Source organism: Penaeus chinensis, chromosome 36 (assembly GCF_019202785.1).
Source record: "Penaeus chinensis breed Huanghai No. 1 chromosome 36, ASM1920278v2, whole genome shotgun sequence".
NCBI lineage: Eukaryota > Metazoa > Arthropoda > Malacostraca > Decapoda > Penaeidae > Penaeus > Penaeus chinensis.
The window spans coordinates 24,695,433-24,710,509 of NC_061854.1; the positions used below are offsets into that span (position 1 = coordinate 24,695,433).

The window sequence follows — 15,077 nt, forward strand, 5'->3', positions numbered from 1 at the left end:
AAGTTTAAGCATGCCTTGACCAGCCTTACCTAGCATGGCTGGATTTACAATGCTGAGACTCACTCTATCTTTTGTCACATCTTCAAATGCTGTCTCAATCTCTATAGAATGAAAGTTACGGAAGTTATACCAACGGCCTTTATCCATTAGCTGCCACTGTGAAGTACACTTTGCATGGAGTCTCACACATCCAGTAGCTTCGTGCATGCAGCGATTCTCAATTGAGTAAACACAAATCTCTGGAACTTCCACATCCCCCTCATGGTAGTATGACCACCGTGTGACCCTCCCCTGTCTTGAGGGATGCTGGTGGTATGGCCCACCCCAACCTGAGTGTCCTCGCCCTTTATTCAGATGCCCATTCATCTTTCTTGATGGAGTCCCTTTTCCTGGTGGGCCTGTGCTCATCATGGGGTATGTTCCTACTGCAGGGTGGAGGCTATCTGGAACTGGGATGTATCTGACCATTGCAGCCATGCATTCTTCATTCCCAAGCTGGACTCCCCTTCTCGCCAATGGGCCTCCTTTCCCACGCTGAAAGAAAGAATTGAAATTGTATTTGATGGACAATAATCATCCTCATCATCATCATAAAGGGGCTAACGCCGATGGGGGCGCAGGGTCATCCACAGGAAAACCAGCTGGGTGCTCATACAGCCAGAGTTGGCAATCCCAGATTATGCAAGTAACAGGTCTCATGTCAGTCTCACGGTGTAGCCATTGGTTGGACACATGGTCCTGCCAACTGTACCCCATGATCCAGTGAAGAGATTTGTTACAAAAGGCATCAAGACGAGACTCCAAGGCACTAGATAGTATACAGGTTCTGCTTCCATTCAGCAAAACTAGCAGTATCAAGGCCTTGAAGATGCATAGCTTGGTCATTTTGCATAGGTACCAACATCTTCAAATGTTCTTGTTGATCAAGTTCATGGCTCCTGCTGCCAGACCAATCCGTCTACTGACTTCTTGGTCTGATAGCCCAGAGATATGGACTACGCTACCAAGGTATGTAAAGCTCTCTGAGACGTCAACATCCTCACCGCAAGTGTGGATCAACTGAATGGGTTCCCCTAACAGGCCCCCAAAGTCCCGATTCTTGGTCTTGGTCCAGAAGACCTCTAGGCCCATAGGCTTCGCCTCATTGCTAAACGCATCAAGAGCAGCTACAAGTGACTCCTGAGACTCAGATAGGAGAGCAACAACATCAACAAAGTCAAAGTCTGAGACCTTGATTCCTCACTGATGGGTGGGTCTGGCACAGATATTTTGATACCACTTGAATCCACGCTAACAAATATTCTACCTATTTGCTGTTATTATTTATACATTTACCTGTAACCTAAAAAAAAAAAAAAAAAAAAAAAAAAAAAAAAAAAAAAAATCTGTATATATTAGTTACCAAAATGTACAATAGTCAGCAAAATCTTTGCAAACTATCTATCATATGTGTGACTGTAATGGCAAAACCATTGCAAGAAAACTAGCTACAAACATTACAAACTATGATATAACTCTTTTGTTCAGCTACCTCAGGAAAGTTGTAGAATTGCAGAATATTTCAGTAAACTTGCTAGGTCCCACTTTTGTACATCTGGCACCACTTCCATGTAAACATAGCGTAAATATAATAATTTTATGACTGAGGCGAAATCCAAGGTTGTTTCCAAGAATGAGTGACTGGTAGGATGTAAATGACCAACAAGTGTATTAATATCTATTTTGGGAAACTACATATGCCATATGATATTTCGTTTTCTTCATACAAGTGATAACAAAACTAGTATTATTAGTTATCGTTGACTTTGTAGTGGGATATTTTTTATTTAATGCGAGTTCCTGGAATTGTTTGTTTTTCGAAATGGTAACACCTATTCAGGTGGGGCGGCAGTTCCCCTTCCTTTAAAGACAGGAAGCATAAAATGAACAATTTTTTTTCTTCAAGATATCAGATATCATACAGCGCATGTATTGGGAATAAGTTCTTAGACTATTCACCCTCATTGGAACTACCCAGCTTGTAGTTGCTCGAGTTGATACAAGCAAACGTGTATTTTCTCACTCGACTGTTCGAATGTGCTAACGACTCCTCTGAGAAATGCCAGAAGTTCTAGAATAATAATAGCGAACACACACACACACGCGCACACACACACACACGCGCACACACACACACGCGCGCGCACACACACACACACACACACACACACACACACACACACACACACACACACACACACACACACACACACACACACACACACACACACACACACCGATAAAGAATGAAGCGTTTTCATGTTTCAAGAAATATGCAGCTATTATTGAAAAGCGTCTTGAAAGAAGGGGGGAATGCCGCCTCACCCATGAGTGTTGCCATTTCGATAAACAAACAATTCCAGGAAATCGTATTTGAAAAATATCCCGCTACAAAGTCAACGGTAACTAATACTATATGTGAAGAAAACGAAAGATCATATGGCATACGTAGTTTCCAAAAAATGATATTAATACACTTATTGGTCATTCATATTCTACCAATCACACTCTTACAAACAACCTTAGGTTTCGCCTCATTCATGAAAATACTGTTTACGCTATGTTTACATGGAAGCAGTGCCAGATGTACGTGAGTGTAATGAAATGTAATTCCGCAACTGTACATACACTTGCATAAAATATTTACAGATCAATAATTCGCTTTAATGAAATCTATGTGCACTGCCCATGGAGAACATAAATATATGTAAATGTATAGATACGGAATTATATTTCAGTACACTTGCTGGTACCACTTTGTACATCTGGCAGCCACTTCGATGTTAACATATAGTAAATAGTATTTCTATGAATGAGGCGAAAAACCTAGGTTGTTTGTGATTGGTAGAAAATAAATTACCAACAAGTGTATTAGTATCTATTTTTTTAAACTACGTATGCCATATGATCTTTCGTTTTCTTCACATGTAGTATTAGTTACCGTTGACTTTGTAGCGAGATATTTTTCAAATAAGATTTCTTGGAATTGTTTGTTTATCGAAATGGCAACACTCATGGGTGAGGCGGCATTCCCCCCTTCTTTCAAGACGTTTTTCAATAATAGCTGCATATTTCTTCACACAATGGTTAATGGTTAAAAGCAAAATAAATGTGCTAGACATCTAAGGTCATATAGCACTATAGTTAATGTTAGTGAAGGATGGTTGGGTTAGTGATTAGTTGTTAAAGCTGGGTTAAGGAATTGGTGAGTGAATGGGTTAGGGTCGGATGAGGTAATGTAGAGGGGTTAGATCAAGTGAAGGATATATAAGCGTTTGAGGAAGGAAAACAGGTTGTCAAAGCAGAAAGTGTGAGATTCTGTAAGGATGTCTGATAAGTTGGGATGTCTATGTAGGGAGGACGTGGGCATGACAATAGAATATGTGAGACTGAAAGAGGAACATTCGGAAACCGCGAATGTTCCAATAAAGGATAGTTATACTTTCGTTGATTTACTGGCAAAGATTGCAGTGCGGGTTGGAGAATTTGAAGGGGAAGGTGCTAGAGGGTGGGATAAAGAATGAGGTTGGGGAGGTGATGTTGTATCAGGAAGGGTGTCGGGGAAGAGGGTACTTGTGACATGAGGGTTTCACATGTGTATCCAGGAGGGAGTGGAAGGGATAGAGGGGATAGTGGTAGGGTTAATATAGGTGGGGCTGGAGTCAGGGGGAATGGGTTTTGTTGGGATGGGGTAGGAGGATTGGGTGTAGGGAGAATATGAGTAGGAGGAGGATGGATATCGGCAGTCACTTTGAGTGTGGAGGGAACGGGATTTGTAGAATTTGAAGGTGGATGAGTATTAGTTTGGGACTCGATTATGTAGTTCTGGATATCTTCAAGAGTTTCTGTAGTGGAGATGGTTGGGGAGTTTTGTGAGATAAAGGTTTTCTTGTGAGGGGAGGAAGAGAAGTCTGGTGTCTGAAAAATAGGGTCAAAGGAAGATGGAGGTGATTGTGAGGTAGGGGAAGAGGGGGTGGAACGTTTATTCTGTCTGCTGCGGGTAGTGCGAGGAGGGAGAGGTGAAGGTGTTGGGGCTGTAGTAGAGATTGGGGTGTCTGGATTTAGGATTGCAAAAGAATTTGATTGGGTAGAGATTGGAGTGTCTGGGTTTAGGATGGCAAAATAATTTGACTGGGGAAGGTAGGAGGTAGAAGAGGGGAAGTTAGATGGAGGGGGGTTGGGTTTAGGAGAGGGTGTAGGAGCTTGGGAGGTAGGGGGATTGGCAGAGTGAGCGACATTACTGGAGTAGGGGGTAAGAGAAAAGCCTCGTCGACGTGCTTCCTGTCTGGCTTCACGTAGAGTGAGTCCAAGTCTGAATCTGAGAGTTGCTACCTCAGACTAAAATTTGTAGGTGGGGCAGCCTTTATAAAATAAATTATGGGGGCCGCCACAGTTTGCACATGTGCGTGATAAGGCATAGCAGTTTGATCGAGTATGGCCAGGTTGGGCACATAGCGGGCATCTGGCTGTGGAATGACAGTGTTTGGCTGGGTGTCCTAAACGCCAACAATTTTGGCACTGACGAGGAGGTAGTTGGTATGATCGGACAGGTAGGGATTCCCCACCTATGTAAGCATTAAAGGGAAGGTCATGTCTACGGAAAGTAATTTTAGCAATGTTGATGGATTTCTTACGATTTCCTCTGGGAGGAATGGAGCAGCATTGTACATATGTTGCATCATAGTCTGTGAGACAAGCGAGTAAGTTCTCTCCACAATCTGACCATTCTTTGTCATAGATTGGGCAATCTGTTGGGGAGATAGAGACAGTTCTGGTGCAAGTATTGAGGGTTGGACGAGGTTCTGTAGGGATGGGATTACCACATACATCAGTTAGTTTTGTTAATGCTATAGCTTGGTTTTCAGTTGTTACTGTGACGAGACGGGAGTGGTCGGGTCGGCTACGGAAAAAGACTTTGCCTACTTGTTTTTGGAGGCATTGTTGGAAGAGGAGGGTGTTTTGAGAGTAGGGAGCTGTGGGAGGGATCACGAAAAATCGGTCCAATTTGGCTGGGCTAAATAGAGTATTTTAGAATTCTTGTAAAGGTGGGGTAGTAGAAGTGCGGGGACGTGTGGAGGGAGTAGTGTTGAGGGGGGTAGTGTTACGGGGAGGTGGGCAATAAGGTTGTAAGGTAGTCATAAGGGGAGATGGGGTGGTTGATGAAGAAGGTTGTGGGAGTAAATGTGTTGAAGTTGAGCATGTTGGGAGAGTAGAAATGTCTCCTGGGGGTTGGTTGTTGATTAGGGTTGATACTGTACTAGTATGCATTGATGATGGGGGAGTTGTTGCAGTGTTCGGAGCCGTGGTCAAAGGAGAGCTGGGATTGGGGCTATTTGATAAAGGGGCAATCCTCATTGCCCCTAAGAGTGGGGTTACGTCTTCATTATTGGCCATGATAAGCCTGGAGTATGTTGGGGAAAAAAATAGTCCACCCCTCAGGGTCCCCTTGTATGGCAGGGGAATACCGTGCCCATGGTTCCCTCAGGCCGTTCAGGACTGACAAAGTCAGCCTTTCATCCTTTCAGCACGGCTCTCACACCTTAGGAGGTGGATAGTAGAAGGGATTGGTGAAGAAACTGAAACGAAAAGTATGAGTGGGAAAAAAAGACTATGCAAAACTAGTTGAGTCGATGGCTGAGTCCCAAGGTTGAGGAGTTCCCCATCATTGGGTCTCAGTCTTCGTCTCCTAAGCCCCCCCACGACAACAACGGGCAAAGGATTGGGGGGGTTCTTCACACAAACGATGACAAAACATGTATTAATTAGTCAGGATTAACTTTGTAGTGGGATATTCTTTTAAATGCGATATTCTGGAATTGTTTGTTTATCGACATAGCATCATCTATGGAGGCGAGACGGCATTAATTATAGGTGCACATTTCTTGAAACTTGAAAATGCCACATGATTTAAATATCTATGTATTTAAATTCGCTGATACGTTTCTCAATGGTTTTCGTAGCTGCACCATCTAGCAATGGCTAATCGAACTAATGGAGGGACGGTTTCTTTTTTTTTTTTTTTGCCTGAACCAAACATTAAAACACCGATTCATTAAACAAAAAGCATGCTGCATTATATTTTTCAATGTAGAATATTAGTTGAACGCAAATCCGCAGTAGGGTTACATTGACTATAGATATTTTCAGTGTGTGTGTGTGTGTGTGTGTGTGTGTGTGTGTGTGTGTGTGTGTGTGTGTGTGTGTGTGTGTGTGTGTGTGTGTGTGTGTGCAATGTTTATAGAAATACGAACTCAATATTTGGTGATGAGTAGCTAAACAATATGTAAAATTATCGATTATTCTGAACGCTTTTTATCGTGTGCTAAAATCTGACCATAATTTTCGTTATTATTATTCCGTAAGTCGCAACGATCAGTTAAGCGAGAAAATGCGTGTTTGCTTGTTTCAATTCGAGTAACTACTAGCTGGGTGGTTCCAAGGAGGGTGAAAAACTTACTCCCAATACATAAATCTTGTTCAATCTGATAAAATAGGAATTCAATTTCTCTCTCTACTTTTATCTAGCACATAAGCAAATTATATTCCCTTGTATTTGCCAGTGCATGCCAAAGCTTTCATATATAATTTGAATATGCTTACGATAGAAATACTTGTTTTCCCGGTGTGTGAAAAATCATGTTTTTTTTTTTTTTTTTTCACCCGGAACATGAACAGTTTTACGATCTGAGCCCCAGGATAAATCGGATAGGGTTTGTGAAATTCGGAGACGGCGGCGAGCTTTTTCTTTGATGTAAAGAATATGGTCTCGCCAGGATAGTTTGGAGTCAAAAATGACGCCTAGGAATTTACCAGAGGAACGGTGTTGGAGTGGAGTGGCATATAGGAAGAGTGAAGGTAGAGGACCTACACGTGTGCGAGAGAAAAGGATGGAGAAAGATTTGGAGGTAGAAAAGCGGAAGCCATGATTTGTGGCCCAGGAGGATACTGATGATATTGCAGATTGAAGAAATTGGTAGAGATTTGGTATGGATGTGCCAGAGGCATAGATGGTTAAATCATCAACATATAGTTATGACCGGGCTCCTGGTGGTAGAACTGAGGCAATGTCATTTACAGCAAGAAGGAATAAGGTGGTACTAAGCACACTGCCTTGTGGGACGCCTTCAATTTGAGGAAAGAAAGATGATGGCAGAGGCAATTTTGACCTGGAAAGTGTGTTGGGAGAGGAAAGACTTTATGAAGACACCCATATTTCCACGTATGCCTAGAGAGGACAATTGTTTGAGAATATGGTACCTCCATGTCGTATCATATGCTTTTTCTAGGTAAAAAAACAACTAGTACTGATTCATGGCGTGCAAATGCGTATGTAATATATGTCTCAAAATGAGCAAGGGGGTCAGCACGGCGAAAACCAAACTGGGAAGGAGAGATAAGATTGTGGGAATCAAGATACCACATTAAGCATTTGCTGTCTCAAGATCACGTGAGTGATTTGCAACAGTGTCATCCAATTGAGCTTTCAGCTTCACTGCACGAGAACGCTCACAATTCAACTCCGTATGGAGGGCAGTAATATTGGCCGACAGTGCAGAGTGAGCTTCATCCTTCTCCCTCAAGCGAGTTTCCACTTCCTTCAACTGCCGCTGGAGCTGAGTTGTGGGATTAACACGTCCCTTCTCGACCCATTCACCACCAGCATTGTTCTGCTGCTGCTTGTTCAGCAGGATGTCAATCAAAGTTTGAATCTCTCTACTGCTCAGGTGAGCATCTTGCACAAGGGGCAGAATTCTGCTCTCTTTTGGACCTGGGATATCAGTCTTCTGTTTCTCTTTTTTCTCCTTCTTTTCTTGGGTTGGTGTAGCCTTTCCTGTTGAGTTCAAAGTCCCATCTACATCCTCAAAATTGTCTTCAGCCTTAGAGCGAGTTACAGGCGTTACAACCTTTTCCTTCTTGTTTTCTTTTCCCTGGGGAGGAGGGGTGGATTCTGGGGCGGTCTTGGTCTTTGCTGCCTCTGTCTTGGCTGCCTCTGTCTTGGTCTCTTTGGCCTTGGTGATCTTTGATGCTTCAGCTTTTCCCACATCAGTCTTGGCTGCTTCAGTCTTAGAACTTTCAGGTTGAAGATCTTAATAGCAAGAGAGTTAGTGATCAGGAACAAGAAGTCCAAGCAGTCAATGAGAAAGTTGTCCATTATCAGACTGTTCTTGCAGATACTGAGAATTTACTCAAATCATTAGAGGCATCTGTTGAGTCAGAGGAAGTGACCTGGAATTAAAACTTGTCAGAGAAAGACCAAGACTTGCGTCAACTAACGGCTGACAAAGCAAACCTCCAGCTGCAGGTGAAACAGCTAGAAGGCACCTTAGACAAGGTCAAGCCGGCAGAGGAGATGCAGTCTCAATTGAAGGAACTGCGGGAGCAGCTACAGAAGGAAGAAAAGGAGAAGGCAGCTCTTCAGGAGGAGCTGCTGAAGGCCCAGGAGCAGCTCACACAGACCGCTACCAAGGGCAGCGGTGATGTTGATGTGGGCTTGCTGGAGCTGCGTGCAGAAAACGACAAGCTTCGAACACTAGTCAGTGTTGGGCAGGATGCCAGCCGGCAACAGGAACAGCTCATCGAGGAGCTAAGGAAGGAACTAGCCTCTGTCAAGAATGCAAGTATGAATGGACCAGCCAATGAGGAACAGTGTCAAGAGGACAATACCTCACGTGCCGACACCGCCAGTCTGATGTCCGCTTCCTCTGCCTCAGTCACAGACACTAACCTTTCTCAGGATCAGTCAGGAGCAACGGCATAAAAAGCTAAAAAGAAGTGAAAGGGTGTGAGTGTGGGCTGAGGGAGATTATTGTGTTTTTATGATTCTAATTGCTTTTAATATGTTCTGTGTTGTAAACCGAGTATCTAAATTATATTGAACTCTGCCGTGATTCTGTGCACCAACAAATAAAGCAGTCGAAGACGAATACTAGTCTCTCCTTCTCCTGCAGAACTTGGAGGTTAATTTTGCCCGGCTTTCCCCTCTTGCCCATATTCATGCCCTATAATTTGCGACTGAGGAATATTCGTCAGCTCCTGTAGCAAGGGTGAGTGGCAGAGCAGCTGCCCACAAACCACTACATATTCGTTAAGCAGAAGTTAACCATTCGCTCTAGTAGTTTGCATAAGCAGCTAGTTAGTGCGATGGGGCGATAGTCTTGAGGGAGGGTACCTGATTTATTGGGTTTCAGGATGGGGAGGATAAGAGCTTCTCGCCAATGAGAAGGAAAATTTCCTGATGTCCATATGTGGTTGTAAGTTGTTAATAGGAAGGATGAGGAAGATGGGAGTTGTCGGAGCATACTGTAGTGAATACCGTCAGGGCCTTCATGAGTGTTGCGGCACGATTTAAAGGCAGCACTGAGTTCAGAGGAAGAAAAGGGAGCATTACAGGACTCAGCAGAGGATAGGGTGAAGATAATGAGGGTACATTCCCTGATGGTTTTAATAGAAGAGAAGTGTGGAGAAAGGTGAGAGCCACTACTGACCTGGCTGAAATAATCACCCAGTTCATTAGCGACTTCGGAGATGAGGGTATCTGGAATATGGAGGACGGGGGCTGGATGGGGGGGATGTTTGTCTGATAGTTTATGGATCCGGCACCAAACATTTGATATAGAAGTGGAGGATGTAATTCAGGAAATATAATTTCGCCAGTTATTTGTTTTACTATTCCGGATTGTATTACGAAGACAGGCAGATGCTCTTATAAAAGAGATAAGAGCTGATAGTTGATTTGGGGTACCTCGTTTGAAGCGGTAACTGTTCCAGGCTGCACATTTCACACGGAGTGCTTTAGTGCAATATGGATTCCACCAAGGAACACATTTAGAGGTATAGGGTCTTGAGGTTCGAGGGATAGCTGTATGGGCAGCTCTTAAGACTGTAGTTATGAAAAATCGTATCATTTCTGATACGGATGAGAGGGAGGATGGAGGGGTATGAATAGCAGAGAGTGAAGTGAAAGTACACCAGTTGGCTCTATCAAAGCACCAGCGTGGGGAGTTAGGAAGTGGTACATATGAAGTTGGAGAAAGGAGAACTGGAAAGTGGTCACTATAGGGAAAGTGGTCTAGAACTGACCAGTGGAAATCTAAATGAAGAGAAGGGGAGCATAGAGAGAGGTCAATGCATGAAAAAGACTGCGTGCGTGTATCAAAGTGTGTGGGGCGATCTGTATTCAGAATAATAAGATCAGCTGTGGAGAGGCAGCGCTCTAGAGCTCGGCCACGGGTGTTGGTGATAGAATCACCCCAAAGAGTGTGGCGGCAGTTAAAATCACTTTCTATGAGGAAAGGTGATTGAAGTTGGGCAATTAGGTTTTCAAAAGCAACAAAGTCAATGGGTGAGAAGGGGAGAAGTAGATTGAAATCACTGTGATCCGGCAGCGAAGAAAGATACGAATAACTGTACAAGGTACAGTGGTTTGAAAGAGAGGTATGACATAAGGTGTTTTCTGGTTGATAAGTATGGACGAGACATAAAGGGAATGTGGGGAAGAAACAAAATGGTAATTAGGGATTGGTATTGGAGACTGGGTAAGAAAGTCTCTTGAAGGCATATAATAGATGGGTTATAAGAGGAGAGGATATGACGGAGGTCAGGTCTGTGAGAGCGGAAACCGCGAATGTTCCAATGAAGGATTATTATACTTTCGTTGATTTAGTGATAACGATTGTAGTACGTGTTGGAGAATTTGAAGGGGAAGGTGCTAGAGGGTGGGATGAAGAATGAGGTTGGGGAGGTGGTGTTGTCTCAGGAGTGGTGTCGGGAGGTAGAGGGTCTGGGGAAGAGGGTACTTGTGACATGAGGGATTCACGTGTGTATCCAGGAGGGAGTGGAAGGGATAGAGGAGATGGTGGGAGGGTTAATGTAGGTGGGGCTGGAATCAAAAGAGATGAGTTTTGTTGGGATGGGGTAGGAGGATTGGGTGTAGGGAGAATATGAGTAGGAGGAGGATGGATATCGGCAGTCATTTTGAGTGTGGAGGGAGAGGGAGTTGTAGAATTTGAAGGTGGATGAGTATCAATTTGGGACTCGGATTATGTAGTTCTGGATATCTTCAAGAGTTTCTGTAGTGGAGTTGGTTGGGGAGTTTTGTGAGATAAAGGTTTTCTTGTGAGGGGGGAGGGGGGGGGGGAGAGAAGTCTGGTGTCTGAAGATAAGGGGCAAAGGAAGGTGGAGGTGATTGTGGGGTAGGGGAAGAGGGGGTGGAACGTTTATTCTGTCAGCTACAGGAAGTGCGGGGAGGGAGAGGGGAAGGTGTTGGGGCTATAGTAGAGATTGGAGTGTCTGGATTTAGGATGGCAAAAGAATTTGACTGGGAAAGGTAGGAGGTAGAAGAGGGGAAGTTAGATGGACGGAGGTTAGGATTTGGAGAGGGCATAGGAGCTTGGGAGGAAGGGGGAGTGGCAGATTGAGCGACATTACTGGAGTAGGGGGTAAGAGAAAAACCTTGTCAATGTGCCTCCTGTCTGGCTTCACATAGAGTGAGTCCAAGTCTGAATCTGAGAGTTGCTACTTCAGACTCAAATTTGTAGGTAGGGCAGCCTCTATAAAATACATTATGGGGGCCGCCACAGTTACCACATGTGCGTGATTGTGCAGAGCAGTTTGATCGAGTATGGCCAGGTTGGGCACATAGCGGGTCATCTGGCTGTGGAATGGCTGTGTTTGGCTGGGTGTCCTAAACGCCAACAATTTTGGCACTGACGAGGAGGAAGTTGATATGGTCGGAAAGGTAGGGATTCCCCACCTATGTAAGCATTAATGGGAAGGTCATGTCTACGGAAAGTAATTTTGGCAAAGTTAATGGATTTCTTATGATTTCCTCTGGGAGGAATGGAGTAGCATTGTACATATGTCGCATCATAGTCCGTGAGAAAGGTGAGTAAGTCTTCCCCACAATCGGACCATTCTTTGTCATAGATTGGGCAATCTGTTGGGGAGATAGAGACAGTTCTGGTGCAAGTATTGAGGGTTGGATGAGGTTCTGTAGGGATGGGATTACCATATAGATCAGTTAGTTTTGTTAATGCTATAGCTTGGTTTTCAGATGTTACTGTGACGAGACGGGAGTGGTCGGGTCGGCTACGGAAAAAGACTTTGCCTACTTGTTTTTGGAGGCATTGCTGGAAGAGTTGGGTGTTTTTAGAGTAGGGAGCTGTGGGAGGGATCACGAAAAATCGGTCCAATTTGGCTGGGCTAAATAGAGTATTTAGGATTCTTGTAGAGGTGCGGGTAGTAGAAGAGCGGGGACGTGAGGAGGAGGGAGTAGTGTTGAGGGAGGTAGTGTTATGGGGAGGTGGGCAATAAGGTTGTAAGGCAGTAATAAGGGGAGATGAGGTGGTTGATGAAGAAGGTTGTGGAAATAAAGGTGTTGAAGTTGAGCATGTTGGGAGAGTAGAAATGTCTCCTGGGGGTTGGTTGTTGATTAGGGTGGATACTGTACTAGTAGGCATTGAGGAGGGGGTAGTTGTTGCAGTGTTCGGAGCCGTGGTCAAAGGAGAGCCGGGATTGGAGCTATTTGATGAAGGGGCAAGCCTCATTGCCCCAAAAAGTGGGATTACGACTTCATTATTGGCCATGATAAGCCTGGAGTATGTTGGGGAGAAAAAAAAAAAAAAAAACAAGTCCACCCCTCAGGGTCCCCTTGAGGGGTAAGGGCTAGGTAAGGCAAGGGAATACCGTGCCCATGGTTCCCTCAGGCCGTTCAGGACTGACAAAGTCAGCCTTTCATCCTTCCAGCACGGCTCTCACACCTTAGGAGGTGGATAGTAGAAGGGATTGGTGAAGGGACTGAAACGAAAAGTATGAGTGGGAAAAAAGACCATGCAAAATTAGTTGAGTCGATGGCTGAGTCCCAAGGTTGAGGAGTTCCCCATCATTGGGTCTCAGTCTCCGTCTTCTAAGCCCCCTACGACAACAACGGGCAAAGGATTGGGGGGGGGGGGGGTTGAATTGATAAAATTACTTCTTTTCTTCAGATCTAAACACTGATTCAATATACAGAAAATATGCTGTTATCATTTTAGATCAACTAAACGCAAAACCGAAAATTCACCCCACTTATTATGGGTCATTTCAGACATATATCGTCTGTCACATCTGAAAAGTAAATAATGATATATATTTAGTGCATAAAATATGACGCGTAGGCCACTATCATGTATAAACATTTATCTTTGTGAAAATCTGAACTAAGTCTATGAACAAATTTAAAAAGGATAATGATATTTACACCTGTTCTCTCTCAATTGAGCATCCCGTACGCTCTCCACATACTGTTGGGCGAACTGGAGGGGATGTTGGCAATGTCGTTTGTTTAACCTCTCCCTGATAACGTTCTATGATGATTCCCATCTACATTCTTAGTCACCTGTATACCATCGAGCGGGAGATACCCGGCTCTCTGGGAGAAATTACTTCCCTCATCCCAGTGATGCGGCCTCAATTTATAATTTCAGATTGCCTTGCGTCCATCTTGAAAAAAAGATGTTAGCTTGGCAGCCTTGGTAGATGGTATATGACGTCATATACCATCGGACATATTATCTTTCTTGTTTAACATATATTAGGATTAACCAAGAAATTAAAGAATTTATTGAAGAATCATACGATTTCGTGTTTTTATTCCAAGGATGTTTCCTCTTTTTTTTTTCAAACCACTCAAGTTCTGGGTGAACAAACACCGGGAAATAGGTATTTCTGTCGTAAACATATAAACCCAATGCCGTCGGGGAAAATGAACAAAAAATGGGGAAAATGCTGTGCCCATTTTCTATATTTTTTGTGAAATGTCTGCTCATAGATGGCTCTGCTAGTGCTTAGCCACAAAGGAGTCAATTAGTAGACCTTGTGACCATACGTGATTTGAATTGGCGGGAAAAACGTGTTTTTTACTAGTGCTATGGATATCGATGGTGTTATTTTGATTATAAACATTATAATTATTATAATGTTTTTTTTTTATATTAGTAACAGCAAAATAAGATAATGTAAAATATTTCGTAAATCAAAGAAAAGGGTGAACGGGCGAGACGGGCAGTACTCCTAACTGGCTCATTGGTGACTTAGTACAAGTATAGCCATCTATGTGTATAAACAATCAAACAAGTACTAACAGTGGGCAAAGCACGTGTCTACCCGTCGTATCCGTCGGCAAGGGGTTAAGATTATGTATCAAACCTTTGACAAGCACTGGTAAATTCAAGGGAAATATAAATTGTATATGTGTCAGATAAATGTAGAGAGCGAGATAACATTCCTAATATCATAATGAACAAGACTTTTCTTTCAAGATATCAGATATCATACAGCACATGTATTGGAAGTTAAGTTTTTAGACTTGCTTTACACCCTCCTCAGCTGGTAGTTGCTCGAATTGCAAACCTGTATTTTCTTGCTCAGCTGATCAAATGCGATTCCTCAGAGAAACGCCACGATTACAGAAAATAATAGCGAAAATTATGGTCAATTTTATAATTAAGAATTAAGCTTTAAGAATAATCGAAAATAATTATACATACTGTTTAGCTACTCATCACCAAATATTGACTTTCTGTAAACATTCTACACCAACACCAACACCGACACCCACACCCACACGCACACGCACACGCACAGAGCCACACACACGCACACTAAAAATATCTAAATGTTCATTGCAGCCCTTCTGCGGTTTTGCGTTCATCCTATTGAATCAGTGTTTTAGTATTTGGTTCAGGTGAAAAAGAAACTGTCACTCCATTAGTTCCATTAGCCGCTGCTAGATGGTATCAGCGAATTTAAAGGTATCAACGAATTTAAGGAATTTTATATTAAACAACTGCCATACATAGATTTTCAAAGCATGGAGCATTTTCAAGTTCAAGAAATATGCACCTATAATTGAAACTTGCTGTGTTGAAAGAAGCGGGAAATGCTGCCTCACCTCCATAGGTGTTGTTGCCATTTCGATGATAAACACTTCCAAATCGCATTCGAAAAATATCCCACTACAAAGTCAATGATTACTAATACTATATGTTTTGTTATCAACT

General features: G+C 43.2%; 1 protein-coding gene across 1 annotated transcript in view; it reads right to left on the reverse strand.

The window, feature by feature from the left end:
- Positions 1-566, reverse strand: part of LOC125044688 (protein mono-ADP-ribosyltransferase PARP11-like) — a 7,840-nt gene extending 7,274 nt beyond the window's left edge. The window contains exon 1 of the mRNA XM_047641508.1: positions 1-566. This exon is cut by the window's left edge and continues 791 nt beyond it. Coding sequence (XP_047497464.1) covers positions 1-477 — 477 coding nt within the window. The 5' untranslated portion in view covers positions 478-566.
- Between the last annotated feature and the right edge of the window lie 14,511 nt (positions 567-15,077).